Here is a 19,199-nt window from a genome sequence, read left to right on the forward strand (position 1 = left end):
AGGCCATCCATATATTCTCTCTCTCCTGAAGTATGATATACAGTAAAGTGCACAAATCTACACTTAATGTGACTGATACTGAGATCAAGATACAGAATGCTTCTAGCATCCCAGAAGGGTACATGCAGAGTTCAGCCAGAAGCCCCAACATTGTATGTATCCAAGACCCAACAGAAGAAGAACTTTTCTTTCAATTTTCAAAAAGGTGAAAACCCAAGATTGGACAGTGGAAGACTATGGGGATGAGGGGCTAAAGGTGCTGAGTTTGCCCAAGAGGACTCCGTAAATTATTCCCAAGACAGCATGGTAATAATGAACCAAGACTCTGTAGGGAATTGTGGGGATTTGTATTGTGGCCACTGGAGAGCCCTGTCAAGTCACACTGCTCAGTTCCAGCTGATCTCTACTTTGTGGCATTATGAGCCCAGTGTTGCCAGATTGTCTAGTTTTTCAAGAGAAGTTGCAAATCTAGATTATTTGAAATCTCTCAATTGTTAAATGCTGGCAACTTAAATTCATGTCATTTCAGGTCAAACATTACATGTCTTTGAGCTGGATTTGGCCTGCTAACCAATTTTCGACTTCTTTACTAAACTACTTGACACAACAGAAAATAGTTCCTCTCCTGGTGAACCGTAACGTGGTCAGAAACTTCGGTTGTGAATTTGAACAAATGTGTGGAATACCACTGCGGTGTAAAGAGAAGACTGAGAAATGGATGACGCTGGAGGAGTCTGCTGGGGAACGCCAATTTATCCTTTTCCCCAGACTCAGACCCCAGTTTGTCACTGTACGGTCCCTTCATGCTGTCCAAGAAAATGAGGGTAAGAATGGTAAACTACCAAATACTGGGTCCGAATTTCATATCTAATTTTCTATTCTCCTGTAAGAACGATCTGCTGAAATAGATCATAGACCTAAGTGTAAGCACTAAAACTATAAAATTCTTAGAAGAAAACAGAAGTTCTGTGCTCTTGGATTAGTCAAAGCCTTCTTAGATACAATCCCCAAAGTACAAGGAACAAGAAACAAAAATAGATGAATTGGACTTCATCAAAATTAAAAACTTCTGTGCTTCAAAGGATACCATCAAGAAAGTAAAGACAAAAATAAAAGTAAAGACACCCTGCAGAACAGGAGGAAATAGTTTCAAGTGATATATTTTTTAAGAGACTGGTATTTAGGATATACAAAGAGCTCAACGGTAAAAAGACAAATAGCCCAATTTTAAAATGGGCCAAGGATCTAAATGGACATTTCGACAAACAACATATCATACTAATAAGACATGAGAAGATGCTTAACATCATTAGTCATCAGGAAAGTGCAAATCAACACCACAATGAAATGCCACTTCACTCCCACTAGGATGGTTATACTCAAAAAGAGTTCGCAAGGGTGTGATGAAATTGGAACCTTGGGACAGTGTTAGTGAGAATATAAAATGGTGCAGCCACTTTGGGAAAGTTTGGCATTTCCTCAAAAAGTAATGCACAAGAGTTACCATATCAAGCAATTCCACAGGCATATACCTAAGAGAAATGAACTTTGAAAATGTGTTAAATAAAAGAAGATCATCACAAAAGACCACCTATTGTATGACTCCATTTCCAGGAAATGTCCAGGACAGGCAAATCTATAGAGACAAAAACATTATCCTAAGGCTGGGAGTTGGGGAGAAATGGGGAGAGACTACTGATGGGTAAGGTTCCTTTCGGGGGTGACACAAATGTTTCAAAATTGATTGTGGTAATGACTGCACAAGTCCGAAATGATCAAAACGATTAAATTGTGCATTTTAAATAGGTAAATATTACGGTGCGTGAATTATGTTTCAATTAGGCTATTTTTAAAAGTTTGCTGGCATAGAGCTACTGCAATGTCCTCTTAATCACAAACGTGTTTATTTATTCCTTGATTTAGATAACTCAGGGACTGGGTGACACAGACCCAGTCTAGTCCAGAGTATCAACAAGGAGAAATGTTCAACTGGAAAAAACCTAAACCTGAACAAATAGTGTGTTAGTTGATGTCTCATCTGCATTTGCTCCTGATTACTGCCTCTCGTAACTGGATTATCATTATTTTTTGTTACTTGTAAGTAATATAGTTTATTCTTAAAAAATTTTTTAAATTATTTATTATGGTGACATTGGTTAATGAAATCCAGTAAGTTTCAGCTGTACACTTTAACAGTAAGGCATATATATATTTACGCTGCGTGTTCACCTCTCATAGTTAGATTTCCTTCTGTCATATTTGACCCCCTTTACCATGTCTACCTCCTTCTTCCCCCCTCCTCTCTGGTAACCACTAGTCCATTGTCCATGGCCATGAGTCTCTGTTTGTTTGTCCTGTTCATTTGTTGCTTTTAGGTTTATATCCCACATATAAGTGATATCATGTGATTTTCAACTTTTCCTGTCTGGCTTATTTCGCTTAGCATGATTATCTCAAGGTCCATCCATGTTGTCGCAAATGGCAGTATTTCATCTCTTCTTAGGGCTGAGTAGTATTCCATTGTATATATGTACCACAGCTTCTTTAGCCAATCATCTATTGTAGGACACTTCGGTTGCTTCTGGCCACTGTGAATAATGCTGCTACGAATATCGGTGCGCAAATATCTTTGCAGATACGAGTTTTCAAGTCTTTGGGGTAAATACCCAGTAGAGGGATTGCTGGATCATATGATAGATCAATTCTTAGTTTTTTGAGGAATCTCCATACTGTTTTCCATAGTGGCTGTACTAGTTTGCAGTCCCACCAGCAGTATGAGGGTTCCTTTTTCTCTGCATCCTTTCCAACACTTATTATTACTTGTCCTGTTGATTATAGCTATTCTAACAGGTGTGAGATGGTATCTCATTGTGGTTTTCATTTGCATTTCCCTAACAGCTAGTGATGTTGAGCATCTTTTCATATATTTGTTCGCCATTTGTGTGTTCTCTAGGGAAAAGTGTCTGTTCAGGTCCTCTGCCCATTTTTTGATTGGATCGTTTGTTTTTTTGTTGTTGTTGTTATTGAGTCGTATGAGTTCTCTGTATATTTTGGATATTAGGCCTTTAACAGAGGCGTTGCCTGCAAATATTTTTCCCATTTGGATGGTTGTCTCTTTACCTTGTTGATGGTTTCTTTTGCTGTGCAACAGCTTTTTAATTTAATGTAGTCCCATTCTTTTACTTTTGCTTTTACCTTCCTTGCCTTTGAGGTCAAATTCATAAAAGCCTCTTTAAGTCCAAGGTCCTGGAGTTTAGCTCCTGTTTTCATCTATGCATTTTATTATTTTAGATCCTGTATTCAGGCCCTTAATCCATTTTGAGTTAATTTTGGTGTATGGTGATAGACAACAGTCTAAATAACTGGATTATAATTACAAATTTTTTTAATCTGATGAAATGATAAAGATTATCTATGGTTGTACTTCTATATGGGTTAATTTGAAGGAAAGATTTAAATTAATGGTGCCTGAATTTTAGGATACAGTCAATTCTTGTTGTTCGTGGTAGTTTTGTCTACAAAGTCACCACACACACTCAATTAGTGAATACTGAACCACAGTTAGGGAAACACGGGTTTGAGTTCCTGGACGTCTCCAGTCACATTCTTGTCAACTGATTAATACATAATCTTGTTTGTGTTTCTGCTCAGACACATTATTTAATATACCTTTCTTACAAATAACTATATGTAGTATTTCTTTGTAATGAAAATATTTCAATTGTCATTTTCATATAATGTACTCCATAATGCAGAGATCGTACTACGTTAACTTCCCCTCAGACACATACAGTATGCATACACAGCACACATAGTAAACACAGTATAAGATACTATACAATGTTCACAGACAGTAAACCTGTAATGTGAACATATAGTCTACTGTACAGTAATGCAAATAAAGTCCTGAAAAGTTAAAGCATTTAAAGTTTTATAAAAACTAGCTAAAATCTGTTGATGGAGCTGAAGGATGTGTGACAGTACAGTGCATGGCGTAGTTAAACCCCTTGACCTTGGCTTGACCCATAAAGACCAAGGGAGAGCTTGGTGGGACTTGCTCAGCAGAAGAGGAAGAGGGTGGTGGCATGCTGACATCTGGCAGTTCAACACCAGGAGTCTGACTTTCATGACTTGTCGACGAAGCTGGCAATTTTCCCTCCCAAACTGGCTCAAAAAATTGGGTCAACCTTGTCTGCTTGGCTTTTTGCCTCAAATCTTTAAGCATCTCAGCATAAGGGGCCAACGCAGTGCAGATGAGGTGCTTAAATTTGAGGCTGTGATCAAACATAAGGTTACACTCTTCCATGTCATTGAAACTTTTTTCCAGGGCAGAATTCCATTCTGATATTTTGGCCACTGTAAGAGGGACAATTCTTGGAGTTGGGCTGACTTTCATCTCCATCCTCATCATTGCTGACACCACTGCCTTGTTTTGCAATCTCATCCAGTTCTTCATTGGTGGGTTCTACTTCCTTCTTTGCCAAAATTTCCTGCACATCTTCTTTCTTCATGTTATCAAAGCCTTCTCTATTTATATTCTGTGCTATATGCATTATGTTTCTGACACTTTTTTTGTAATACCTTCTGTAATAATTTCTGTAATACCTTCAAAGCCTTCGAAATCTTCTACACAGTCTGGCTAGTTTTCCAACAATTATTGACAGTAGCCTGCTTGATGCTGTCCCAGGATGTACCAACATAATCAATAACTGTAGGGAGCTAAAGCTCCCAAAATTCAAAAGAGTGCATGGATTATCTCGGGAGGCCTGCTTGCATATAAAAGGGAAAAGGCTGGTTCTGAGGAATTCCAGGAAGAAGAAGATTAAGTATAGAAAAAGGGAGTGTCAAAGGGAGTGTCAAAGGAAGTGTCCATTGTACCTTGATCTTCATGATGTTATTTTAATTATGTAATCTTGGGATACACAAAGGAACAGATTATGTATAAAAAGGAGCATAAGAAATAAACTCGGAGAGACAGTTGTGAGATCTGTTCTTCCTCCTGCACCCTGTCTTCTCTTTTCTCTCAGTCCCCGCTCCCCCATTCAGGGACCTGGTTTGACTTGGTCGGCTGGTTTCCGACAAATAACATTGCATATAGTGACCGACTTCCAATAGTTCATCATGGTAGTTTCCTTGTTGGCCTTGAGAGCCTCAAAAGCATTGCTATAAAGCTCCTTGATATAGTGCATCTTTAAAGCTTTTACTATGCCCTGATCAAGAGGCTGGATGAGAGACATAGTGTTTGGGGGCATGAAAAAAACTTCTACGTTGGGGTGGGCATTTTGGAGTTCTTTGCGGACTGGGGCATTATCCAAAATTAATAAAACCTTGAAGGCAAGGTTTCTGCCCTGGAGATAGCATTCAACTTCTGGTATGAAGCAGATATGAAACCAGATGTCATCTGGGCTTTTTTGTTCCACCTCCAATGGACAGGCATATGGTTCATGCTTTTCCCTTTAAGTGCTTGTGGATTGGGGGCTCTGTACACCATTAGGAGTTTGCACTTAAAGTCGCCCTTGACACTGGCGCACAATAACGTTGTAACGTTGCATAGTCTTGGAATGATTTAAAGCCAGGAGCTTTGGAGGTGTTATATAGGCTCGTTTGCCAATGGCCTTGTAAAATAAATGTTTCATCAGCATTGGAAACCTGCTCTTCTACATATCCTCCTTCCTGTATGACACTTAGGAAGTCGTTTTTAAATTCTTCTGCATCCTCCTGGTCTGCAGAACTTGCCTCACCTGTAAGTTTAATATTTTTTCACACCACATCACCTTTTGAACCACACAATCCAGCCAGCGCTAGCCCAAAATGGTTTAACGTTCTTCTGACCTTGGGTTACATGACTGTGAATTTCTTTGGCTTTCAGCCTTAAAAGAATGCTGTCCACTGCACCTTTTTTATCCGTTGTCATCTCACGGATCCACAGATTTAGCCGCTTTTCCATCTTTTCCATAGCTTCCTCATGCACTGTAGATGTTACTTTAGCATTTTCGGGAGCAGCCTCACATATAGATAGGCGAATTTCCTTTTCCTTTATGTACCCGATTGTTGATTCATTAACATTGAACTCACGGCCAACAGCACTACAACTCATGCCTGAACAAAGCTTATAACACACGTATTTTCTCCATAAGGCACATCACAGCCTCCTTGCATTTAGGAACACTAGGTAGCACTTCAGCACTAAGCTTGGGGGTCATTTTAAATAGAAACATCACTATAAAAAGCACAAGAATGTAAAACGGGTAGTACTACATTGACTGCGAAAAATATTTCTATTTACAGTATGAGAACTGAAGCAAAAAAACCCTGCTCAATCCGGGCTGGTATAACAATGCGGGTGGACTCAAAGTTTTCATCCTCTGCGCATGTCCGCGAATAACCCCAGAGAGCACCGGGAATATCGACTTGGAAATTACAATAAATTTCAGCAAGGAAGCGAATTCGAAAATACCAACCTGTGAAGAATGAGAGTCAACTGTACACCCACAGACATGAAATGTCGTTTAAGCACGTGCACGAAATTTAAAAGGCTAAGTGGCGGCGAAGACTACAAGTCCCAGCATGCACAGCTTCAGCACTGTGCTCCGTCAACCGCCGCAGCAGCGTCTGGCCGGGCACTAAACCGGAAGTGTCGAGTTCCTATCATGTATCACTCTCTGCGCATGTGCACACTCTGCAGGGACCCGCCTCAGCCGCCGCCTCCCCCGTCACAGCTTTATGGTTTCTCCCTAGGGCTTTACCGTTGGGGGCAGCTACTCCGGTGCTGTGACTTGGTCCGCCCTAAGTGGCAGCGACATGGAGGAATTTGACTCCGAAGACTTCTCCACCTCGGAGGAGGACGAGGACTACGTGCCTTCGGGTAAGCGATCCTTCCTGAGGCGAGAGACGGCTTGCCCCGCCCCCCACGTGAGGCGCGTTCGGCTCCGCGTGCGTGGGCCCGGTGGCCTTGGTGGCCCCGTGGCACGGGTCTCCGTCGTCCCCGCTCCGTCTCCTCTCCTGCCAATCTCCTGGATCCTTGCGGCCCCTGCGACTCGAAACGTGTGCACAGGGACATCTCGCGCAGGCGCTCCCGGCGGCCTAACTTCAGCCGCTGCCTCCCTCTCGGAGTGAACGCGGCCCTGCTGGGGACTCTGGTGGTGGTCTGTCATCCCCTAACCACGCCAATGCTGAAATCGTCTGAAAGGCACTCAGAGTTAGAAGTTATCGTGAGACCTTACGCCTGGAGGGAATTGCTCGCTAGCATCACGTTGGAGATCTGTCCATTTTTTTCACTCAGAAGGGATCTGATGGTTAGGAAGTTTACATGATGATGCCTTTCGCGTCTTTGCTTCCTTCTCGGAACTTGTTTTGATCTGTATTGTATAGGCATCTGAAACCGAATGGGGCCAAAATAAATCTTGACAGTCAAATAGACCTGTCCCTTCTGGCCATCCTACGCCTTTCCCTGACTTTTCCTCTCCTTAGAAGTTATCTACCCGTACAATCGCTCAGGGAGAAAACAAACAAAGCCTATAGTAATCATCCACATTTTCTCTTTTTTTGGTCCAGCTGATCAATAAATTCTGTCGTGTCGACATGGAAAATTAGTTTACTCCCTTACCAGTCTCACTGCTGTTGAGCTACCATGATCCTTCACTAGGATTCGCTATAGCTTCCCAGCTACTTTCCCTGATTCCATTCTTGTCTGTCCACATTGGTCTTAACGGTAATGGCCAGAATGGTCTTTTTTTTTTTTCTACTTAGATTTGCATAGTGTGTTCCAGTCTCAACATGGATTCTTCTTTTTATCTTTAGTTATAGGACTCGGTTCAGCTAGTCTTCAGGTGGTTCTCCGGTTTGATTGTTCTCTAATTTAGTTGTGCTTTTGGTGTGGACTTGGGAGGAGGCAGGCACAGTGTTTATCTACTCTGCCATCTTGACCAGAACTCCCAGAGCGATCATTTGAAAACTAGTTTTCATTTTAATCAAAGTTATGCATATCCATACTTAAAAATAGTAAAAATATTTATAAAAGACTTGCTTTCAAACCAGGCAGTTCCCATCATCCTTTATCTGTGTCAGTCCTCCCCAGTTGCAAAATTTTTCCACTTTTACATTAAAAAAAATTTTGTTATTTCCATTGTCTGTCGACTTAAGCAATACATGCTAGGTCTCATTAACTACCCCTTACCTCATTCTCCTCACTGCCAATACACATACCCTTCTGCCTTGAGGCCCTCCCCAACTCCCCAGCCTGCCATTGTTCCTATGTCCAGTTTTGGTTAGAGTGGTATTCAGTGTGTCAACGTAAGAAATGTCCAAACCTGTAGAGAATTTTTATAAGAGTTTATTTGAGCTAAACTGATGACAAATGCTGGGGAACAAGAGCTCAGATGCTCTGGAGAATAAGTTTGGAGGGTTTGTTTGTTTGTTTGTTTATTTATTAACACTTGATATTAAAGAGAGAACGTAAGGAAGATTACACGAAGGTGGGAGAAAGCAAGGTAGTGATCACATTACAGGTTGGTTAAGGTTCTCTTGAGGGTGGGTGGTCCACTTTAGGAAGGAGAGGCCTGGAAGGGGGCGTTTCAAACGTGTGTTAACCTAGATGCGCGGAAACAATAGACAGGGCTTGCTTAAGGCAAAGATAAGACTTTCACTACAGAAGTTATAGGTCTGGGGTGTGACTGCCCACTATGACCTGCCCAATTAGGAATTTATGATCAGATCACTCTCTGAGGTTACTTTCCATAGAACTTTCTTTTTATCCACAAGTGTTTATTTTTTTGTAATGACTGTGAACACCTCTCCCGCAGCTGAACTTTGTTGTACATACTATGATGGCTTTTCCCACACTACTTGTTTTTTCTGAAGTTAATAATGTCATTTTATTGTTGTTGCTTAGTCTATACTTACTACCAATTTGACCCTAAACTGTGGATGAAAAAAAAAGGAGTTCTATGGAAAGTAACCTCACAGGGTGATCTGATCATAAATTTCTAATTGGGAAAGTCACACCTCAAGCTTATAGCTTCTTTAGTGAAAGATTTTAAGCCATCACTGTCCATTGTTCTTGTACATCTAGATTAAAACACCTTTGAAATACCAGAATTAATATCCCTCGAAGGGAGTGTTAACCCTCAAGAGAGCACATCCTGTAATCCAATTCTAGACTTGCTTTCTCCAGTCTGATGAACCCTCCTTAATTTCAAATGCAAAAAAGAAGCTGCAAAACTTATTCTTCAGAGCATATGAGATCTTGCTCCTGGGCATATGTCATCAGTTCAGCTCAAATAAACTCTTATAAAAATTCTCTACAGGTTTGGATGTTGACGTTTACTTGGCATAGTCAGGATTCCGAAGCAGCCCACCCTGGGCCACCCTGTGGACCTGGACCCGGTGCTAAGTACAAGCAAGGGCTCATTGTGCCCCACTGGCTCCCTGCTTCGCATCAGGTGAACTTGGGTGAGTCTCTTGGAATCCCAGGCCTCCTCCCTTTAAGTCGGAGGCCGTGAGTTTATTTGAGCTGTTTTTAGAAAATCCTCAAGGTAAAGGGTTGAAATTACCCAAGGAAAGCAAAAAAAAAAAAAAAAATGGTTGCTTCTTTTTAATTACAGCTTTTTAATTGGATTACTTACTTAGAGTCCAAACAAAATCTCTGCTGGTTAATTGAGAAACTAAACTCTTTAGCTCCAAAAGAGAAACAACACTTGGTTTCTCAACCTGAATAGCCAATTGGGGTGATGGTAGTTTTCTGATCCTCAAATCCAGGCAGTAGACACAGGCGCCAGGAGTCATTCAGTGCAGTAGCTCAGCAGATCCCAGAGAAGCCGGCAGGGGCCCTTGGGGAGAAGGGCAGGGCGCCCTGGAATGGGTACTTGCTGAGAGAGGGGCCCATCCCTTGGAAAGCATTGCAGTTCTGGCTGCGTTCAGCAAGCTCTTGCTCGCCCTTGGTCCCATATACTTAGGTGACAAAGAATCTTCGTGGGCTTGCTTGAGGAAATATTTACTCTAGGGTGTAGAGTGGTCCCAAAGGGATATCACTGAATTTGGCTCATCTGGAGATGTGCATTTAAAGGCTGGTTTTCTCTAGAAGTTTATTCAGACTCCGTAGATCTCACAATTAACATGGGAAGTTGTGCCTCTCAGGCCAACAAGGCCCACCACAGTCAGCTTCCCATTTATAATTAAGATTGTTAAGATGAGGATCCTTTGATACTTCTAAAATAGGCAGAAAGAGCGGAAAACATGTTATTAGTCTCTCAAAGCTTCAGAAAGAGGATTTAGTTAAGCGGATCAACCTATGATGTTGTTTAGGTGTTAACCCAATTCTTGGATGTATTGAAAATGGCTATCTTTTCAAAAGGGAGTTCATTTGGAACTTGACTTGTCAAGGACAGGTGAATTATATAAGGCCTCCAAAACAAAATTTGGATCCAACTGTTGTGTTTGTGTATGTCTCTGTGTATATGTGTATGTTGTAAATGTGAGCTAATTTTCTACCTTTACATGGTATCGTTAAAATTAATTTAAAGGCAAACACTTGAAAGGATTGGATATTCTAAAATTCTCAGAAATATAGAAACTAAGTTGAATGGTTTTCAGGTTCTTGTAATCTGAAATTAATCCTTAGTGAATAAAAGCCAGCTTCAGTTTGTGGGTTTAAGTAAAACAGACATGTCTTTGTATTGCTTAGGTTTTATAAAAATAAGTACATGTTAATAATCGACTTGTGTCTATGAAAAATGTTTCTAGAGGTTATAAAATGTCTGAGTTAAAGAATGCTAATGGTTTACTTCGTTTTCATTAGACATTGAGGTTTTAAGGGTTAAAAATCACAATAACGTAGAAATAACATTGCAGTGTTCCACAAAGGCCCCTGGAACACCTCAAAAGATTTAGAATTGCATGGGAAGCATTGTAAAATAAGTGAAGAAACTTCTAGGGTATATTGTATGGATAAACAGTGGTCATAAATTAAATAGTTGGGACTGTGGGAAATCCAAGATGGCCAGTTGGTCCTTCCTTGCTCCCTAGCTCCCCTTTCTTTTGGTTTTTGCATTTCTTCATGCATCACAGTGAATATAAGCTGGATTTAGATGAAGGAACTTATGAGCTGACATTATTGAAAGGACAACTTACAGTATTGCCAAGGTTTGATAGAGTCACTTCAAGAAAATGCCAAGTTGGTAACCATTTCTTTCACAGTGAGCTCCCAAGAGACAGACTTTAAAGATCATTGGCTGCCACCTGGAGATTTTGTTGATTGGAAAGGATATCAAATAAAAGACACTCTCCAACTTCATTGGAAGAGACTTTATCAGATGCCTAACCTCGAATAGACATCTGCCCCTGCCTGCTGACATCAAAGACTTCTCCGGGGTGAGGAGCTGCTGACATCAGAGATGGACAGCTATCCCAAGACATTGACATGCCCTGTATATCTAGGGATTGATACTGAACTCAGAATCCATTTTGTTTGACTGTCTTTACCTGTCTACTAATGATAATAGTCATATTAATAGTTATACTTGTTCTTTGGGTTTCTCTATATAGTCCAACTGTGTATGATTACTGAACATGTATAAGATAACTGCTAATGCTATTTTCTTGGTTTATGTAAATGTTATACTAGCTGCTAAATACAGACAAATGAGACAGAAGGCAAAACTTGAATCATGATAATTCGTAATAGGATAGAGATGATCCAGAGTGTTTTTTTGCAATAAAGACCATGAGACCTGACTGCCTTCCAGTTAACCTGCCCTTCCTGTTTTGGGAAAATTTGGCTCAACTCAGATCCCATGATTATGGTATTGCCCCATCTCCAGTGGTCAACAAGATGATGTCCATACCGAGACTTCCTGGGAATGAGCCTTCCTTCCCAGTGCTGTGAGACAACACTATCCGACCAAAAGGTTGGTCATCAGTGCATCTTTGGATGATGAACAAAAGAGAGAACAATGGATGAAAACAAAGGGTTCTATGGAATGTAACCTTACAGGGTGATCTGATCATAAAATCCTAACTGAGCAGGTCATGGTGGGTAGTCACGCCCTAGACTTAAAACTTCTTTAGTGAAAGGTTTTAGGCCAGCCCTGCCCATTGTTTTTGTGCATCTGGGTTAACACACCTTTGAATGCCTCTTTAAGGGGGGTAGTAACCCTCAAGAGAGCACATCCTGTAATGCAATCCCAGCCTTGCTTTCTCCAGTCTTTCCTATGTCCCCTCCTTAATTTCAAATGCAAAAAAAGAAGCTGCAAAACTATTATTCTCCAGAGCATTTAAGATCTTGCTCCTGGGCACATGTCATCAGTTTGGCTTAAATAAACTCATAAAAATTCTCTACATGTTTGGGCTTTACTTATGTTGACAGCTCTCAGAATTGTCTAAGTCATCTTCCAAGATATTTAGATTCATTAAATAATCTTACACTTTCATCTTGAAGTCTTTCTTTGCCTCTGACCTCCAGTTTGGCTTGATTTTGCCTTTGAAACCTAGTATCTTCCATCTCATCACTACACTGGGTTTCCCCTTTAACCTTCCTTCTCCCTTGGATTCCTTGGGCTCCATGTTACCTTCTTTCTTGGTACATTCCACCAAAATGAGAATAAATCCCCATAACTCCTTGAGGAAAGATGCATGGTGGAAACTTAGTTTTTTGAGATTTTGAATATCTTAAAATTATGTGATCCTCAGGCATAATTCATTTGGTATAGAATTATGTGCTCTATGATAAGAATTCTAAGCTCTATAATTCTCTGAAGTTTAAAGGTGCCGCTCCATTACTTTATAGCTTCCAGTGTTTCTATTGAGAAACCTGTTTTGTGACTGATTTCTGCTCATTTATATATGATCTGTTTGTCTCTGAAGGCTGATAGTCTTCTGTTCCTGATATTTTCTGATATTTCACAATGATACACATAACCTTGGTATGAGCGTATTTTCATTTATAGTGCTTGGCCCTTTTCATTAAAATAAATATTTTTTACAATTTTCTCCATTTTTTTTTAAATTTTTCTGAAATCTTCATTATTCATATGTTGTATCTTACATTACATTTTCTGGACTGAACCTCTAATTTTTTTTCTGTCCTATTTTCTAGCCATTTGACTTTTTTTCTACTTTATGGGAAATTCTCAATATTTTCTCTTCCAACTTTTTTATTTTTTTATTCTTCCTTTCATATTTTTAATTTTGAAGAGCTTTTTTATTTCAGTATTCCTTTTTTACAGCATCATGTTCTTGTTTAATAAGTGCAGTGTCTTACTGCTTTATAGATATTAATAGTACTTAATTATCTTTACTTTTAAATTTTCAGTAAAATTCACTCTTCTCAGTGTACTGTTCTATGAGTTTAAACAAATGTTGAGTTGTGTAACCACCGCCAAAATTAACAGTTCTGAGACTCCTTATCCCTCTCTCTAAAAAAAAAAACAAAAAACAAAAAAACAGGTATGTTGTCACAGATAACGAATAGTTTTATTTCTTCGTTACCCATAGATACAACTTTTTTTTCTTTTGCGTGTCTTGTTGTACTTGATATGACTTTCAGTATGATGAATAGGAGTGGGACATCCTTGCTTTGTTGCCAATTTTAAGAGGAAAGCATCAGTATTTCATTGTTGAGTATTATGGTAGCTGTAGGTTTTTCACAGATGCCATGTGTGTGTGTATGTGTGTGGGGGGGGGAGCGGGGTAAGTGCTTTATATTGACTAACTACATCACATAATGCTACCAGGTATGTGCTGTTGTGTTCTCCATTTTTCACATGAAGAAACTGAGGCTCCCAAATTCACCCAGCTAGATAGTAGGTGAGCTGGGATTTGAATCTGGCAGTCTGCATATACTACCTCTCACAGATGCCTTTTATCAAGTTAAAGGAGTCCCCTCTATTCCCAATTTGTTGAGAGGTGAACTTTGTCAAATGCTTTTTCTCCAACTATTTATTGTGCGTGGTTTTTCTTAGCTCTTAATGTAATGGATTACAGTGATTGACTTAAAATTTTTGAGCAGCCTTTTATTTCTGGGATAAAACTCATGTGCTCATGATGTATTACTCTTTTTATACTTGCTGAATTTGATTTGCTAATATTTGTTGAGGATTTTTGCATCTGTGTTTACGAGGGATTTTGATCTGTAGTTTTCTTGTAATTTCCTTGTCCGATTTTGGTATCAAATAATGCTAGCTTCATGAAATGAGGAAACAATCTGTTCCTATAGCTAATATAATACTAAATGAGATGAAAAACTGATGGTTTCTCTTTAAAACAGCAAAGCAAGGATGTCCCACTCCTCATCATACTGAAAGTTATATCAAGTGTAATAAAACAAGGTGATTTTTATTCATTCGGTCTTTTTGTTTTGGGCTTTTTTATGTTAGATTTCTCAGATTTTCTTTAATTCTACTTTTTTGGCTCATAGTTAAACATGGGGGACTAAAAAGGTAAGGGAAGCTCTGCGTCTTTAGGTAATGCTTGGTTTTTTTGTGCTTCATTGTTTATAGGGATGTTAATCTCATTTTTTTCTCATAGTAACTGCATGGAATTGGATCTTGATTGTTTTATTTTTAATTTAAAATTTGCTTATCTGTTATCAGTGAGATTGAGCATCTTTTTACATGTTTAAGATCCAGAGCCATGTGCTTCTCGTCTGAACTCTCTACAACACTTGCCCATTTATATGAAAAATAAAATTATTAGAAAAGCAGTACATGAACTTTGAAGAAAATTTTAAAATGCAGACGATTAAATATTAAAAAATAGAATCATTACATTCCCACCACCCAGAGATTATCAGTATTAATCCCTTAGTTAATATCAACTTTGGTCTTTTTCTACACCTGAATATAGCTATTTATATTTTTCCCCAACCTGAAATTATACTTTTTCATGTTACTTTGTAACCTGTTCTTTTAGGTTAAACTTTCAACTCATCTGATATACAGACCATATTCAAATTTTCCCAGTTGATCCAAAAATGGCGGTAGCTGTTTGTCCACGTCAGTTCAGGACTACATATATCATGCAGTCGTTCCATCCCTTAAATCCATTTAGCCTAACAGAACCCTTTCTCTAATGACATCGATTTGCTTAAGAAGTCAGGCTATATGTCCTGCAGAATGCCTCACCTGGTTTTGTCTGGTTGCTCTCATGATGTTTTAGATTGTTCCTTTATCCCTTGGATTATCCATACATTAGAAATTAGATCTAAATGCTTGTTGGGTTGAAATAAAATATTTTGGCTAGAATACATTATAGATGACTGTGTGTTTCATAATGCGTAACATCAGAAGACCTGGTCGATGCCCATATCTGTGACTGAGTCTTATCCCTCTACTATGTAATTTTTGTTTTCCTTGGAACTGAAATATCCTGTGTGGCAGTTTACCTAATGGTTAAAACTTAAATTGTGTGTGTTTTTTGTAGCATTACTTGATAATCCTTGCCTAAATTACTACTATCATTAGAGTGTGAGAAGTGATGTTTTCCTAATTCTGTGGTTCTTTTACATTTATTGATGTTATGTAAAGTATAGCTTACCTTCATCAGTTGGGGCAGGATAAATGTTTAATTGATTTTCCTTAATTACCAATTTTCAAAATGGAGAATACTTTCAATAGTAGCCTAAAATGGTATAATCATTTTTTTTTAATATTGTAAAGGATTCACAGATTTTAATCAATTAAACATGTTTAAATCTACAAATGGTTATTCTTTTAATGACTTTCAATGCTCAAGTCATTACTTTTGGCTGCTAGGACTTCCTTCAAGCTGGATCTTGACCTTATAAGGTGACCTATTATTCTTAAGTAGCTTTCTTTCTTTCTGGCACAGCAAACTGTCCCAGTTTCACCTTGTGCTTTCTTTCCCTCAGACCTGAAATTAGCTTCCCCCCTCCCCCCCCCGGGAGCCCTTTTGGTGATGAATTATGTCGAAGAATGAGATCTGAACTTTAAAGAGTGCTTATTGCTACCTAGAGTGACATTATTTCTGTGCCATTTCAGTGAACAGACTAGAAAATATTTATCTTGAGTTCTTATTGATATTTTTAATTCAGTTTTAACATTTGTGTTTTTACACTTCATTTTATTGATTTTATAATTGTGTCATTTTTCTTATTCTGAAAATTTAGATTCCTAACATGATTAACATAATTATTTTCACGTATCTCATAAAGGAAATATTTTTACAATGCCAGCATTGATGTTACTACAAGGAATAGAAGTTTTTTTGGTCTTTAGGCTATATTTTGTAAGGATGTACAGTCAAAAAACTGTTTCTAAACTCCTTGGAGTAAATCTCTTCTTTGTGGGTTATGTTATTGTTTGGGCATGAGGTTATGTTTGTTTATTCAAACTGTTCTATAGAAAGATAAGCACAGAGAACTCCAGCTTCTGTCTCTGCCTACTGCACCCTGTCCTGTTCTGACTCCTATATGTTGCTATTTTCATTAGTATTTTATTTATCCTTCCACTATTACTTTTTGCAGATATAAACAAACACAATGCAGCTAGGTACCCATCATTGTGAGTTTATGTCTTTTAAAAGTCTTTTTGCTGTAGTGATTTTGCTGGGGTATCAGGAGGAAGCAAAATTACATTCGTGTGTTCAGACTGCCATCTTCACCTGAAACTCACTCCTGTCTTCATGAAACACTTTCACTTTCCGCTTGGTGTCTGGTCACCAAACTTGTTTTCACCTTAGAACCCTTACGTTTACTGTTCCCTCAGCCTCAAATGCTTATTCTCCAGATTTTCACTGACTCCATCTCAGCATCTTTGTTCTTTTTTTCTAATATCCGCTATCATATTTGTAATTTTCAAGAATTTTTTTCTGAAAAAAATTTTTGGTTATCTTCATGGATGCTTCTTTGAAGATATTAATTATAAAGGCTTTTTAAAAAAGTTTTTAAGTTTTTTTTTTTTTAATTCTGTTTCCTCTGAATTTCTGCTTGTTTTCAGTCTTGCCTTACATACTGGAGACTTTCCTCAAGTGTTTGGTAGTACTTGGTTCATTAAGAGTGAAATATTTAAAAGCTTATTAGGTGTACAGGAATATTCAAAACTACATTATTTGTAATGACCCCAAACTGAAAACAACCTAAGTGTCCATCAACAGGAAAAATGGATAAATTACAATATAATCATAGAATGAGATATAATTTCAGGATGAGAATTGATAAACTATGGCTACGTTCAACAATATGTGTGACTCACACAAACAGTATGTCGAGTGAAAGAAGCCAGGCTTCTGTTTGTTCAGCACTCAGAAACACACACAGCTAATCTGTGGTACTCGAAATCAGGATTGTGGTTACCTTTGGGATGGAGCTGGTGGTTGCAAGGGGCATAGTGGCCTTCTGGAATGCTGGTCATCATGTTCTGCTGGGTCCTAGTTATACAAGTATGTTCTCTTCGTGTAATTTTATTGAGCTGTACATTAGATTTGTGTGCTTTTTAATAGGTGTTATACTTCAAATGAAAGTCTCTATGAACTTTTGAATCTAGCTGAATCTCCATGGGTGCCCACAGTGTGGTCAGACTGGACCTCTGGGCAGTACTTTGTTGGAAGTCCTTGAATATGTGTCTGAGGATAGGAATAGACATGTTTGTTCTTTCTGCTATGTCTAACAGGGAGTCTTTAGGCTTTTATTGAAAAGACAATATCATTTGCTTACTTTTGAAAGATATCCAAGATGAGGTGGGAATCTTAGTTTCTTCTTGGAAAAAAGTACAGTAGTGGAATTGGAATTTCTGTTCATTCAGTCAGCAGATATTTATAAAGACAAGCAGGATCCATGTCCTCATGGTGTGTGGAGCATAGCAGAAATTGCAAGCATTAAATATAAGTGGGATGAGTTATGGAGGAAAATATGGACTGCCTGGGCTCTGGGAACTTAGCTTAGTTCCCACGGACAGAGAAAACTTCCCTAAGGAAATGATATTTTAATTAGTTGAAGAATAGTGGAAAGTACTAGACTTTCTTCCTAATGAAAATGTCTCATCTTGATGTGAAAACCTTTATTCTTGTCTGACCACCTTATTATGTGATTTCAGGTGGAGAGTATAGTGAAGATGATGTAAATGAATTAGTAAAGGAAGATGAAGTGGATGGTGAAGAGCAGACACAGAAAACCAAAGGGAAAAAAAGAAAGGCTCAGAGCATTCCAGCCAGGTGATGATGCCCTCAAGGCCCTCAGAAGTCAGGGTTGTTGTGACTGCTTTGACTGCTGGGATTGGTCAGATGGTAGAGTTCATGCTGCCAGGGTTTTTACCTTTTTCTCTTGAAGGGAAACATTTGGTGACATTTTAGGATTACATTTTTGGTTTCTGGCAAACTTATTATTATTTTTTTACCTTTAATTAAAAAACAATTTAATAGTTAATAAGTGCATACGGTTGAAATGAAAAACTCAATTACTACCAAAATGCATGCCCTTCTTGCTTTGCCTCAGAAGAACTGTGTTATCAGAGATATTACATGTATGTACAAGCACGTATGTACATATTTCCTACTCTGTTATTAAAACAAAAAACAAATAGTAGCATACTCTGTATTGTTTCACATTTTCATTATTTCACATCTTGGAGGTGATACCATGGCAGTACATCTAGCTATACCTTATTCTTTTCAGTGACTGCATAATATTTCATTATGTAGATAGGTTTTATTTGAGGATCCCCTATTGAGAGACATTTAATTGTACCCTGTCTTAACTACAACAAACAAGACTGCAGTGTCTTTGGATCTGTAGAAGTAGAATTGTTTGAACCTGCGATAGATGCAGTAAAAAAAATATTTATAGATATTAACAAATTGCCTTTCATAGGCTTGGTACTGAATTATATTCCCACTAAAAATTACGAAAATTCTGACAGGTTATTTAACTCAAATAGGAGAGTCTTTAATAGAAGTCTCTTACTTTCTTTGATTGGTGTTTCCATCTTACTGGGCACGGAAGCAGAAGACAGATTATAGTTTATAAAAACGGAAAAAATTTTAGGTATTAGATTCACTTGAAGTCAGAATCAATTTATTCTCATGAGTCTTGGGCCTAGTTCTTTTGTCCTTGAGGTTTCTATATTCCAGCTTTCATGGCTTCAGAAACATGGATTCCCCCACCTCCCTGAGAATCCTATAAATAAACTCAATAGAACATGTTCTCCAAATGTAATGACTTCAAAATATCAAAGATACCTGACCTATATATG

General features: G+C 38.5%; 1 protein-coding gene across 7 annotated transcripts in view; it reads left to right on the forward strand.

Moving 5' to 3' along the window:
- The first annotated feature begins 6,655 nt into the window (after positions 1-6,655).
- CFDP1 (craniofacial development protein 1) overlaps positions 6,656-19,199 on the forward strand; it is a 99,564-nt gene continuing 87,020 nt past the window's right edge. For 5 of the 7 annotated variants that reach the window (XM_025044564.1, XM_025044563.1, XM_015586926.2 and 2 more), the window contains exons 1-3: positions 6,659-6,865; positions 9,306-9,450; positions 18,045-18,162. In XM_025044564.1, the coding sequence (XP_024900332.1) occupies positions 9,312-9,450; positions 18,045-18,162 (257 nt within the window). In that variant the 5' untranslated portion in view covers positions 6,659-6,865; positions 9,306-9,311. Of the gene's footprint in view, positions 6,866-9,305; positions 9,451-18,044; positions 18,163-19,199 lie in introns of all 7 variants that reach the window. The other 2 variants (XM_025044566.1, XM_006908814.3) reach the window with 2 other exon arrangements.

The sequence above is a fragment of the Pteropus alecto genome, unplaced genomic scaffold (genome assembly GCF_000325575.1).
Source record: "Pteropus alecto unplaced genomic scaffold, ASM32557v1 scaffold123, whole genome shotgun sequence".
NCBI classification, from domain to species: domain Eukaryota; kingdom Metazoa; phylum Chordata; class Mammalia; order Chiroptera; family Pteropodidae; genus Pteropus; species Pteropus alecto.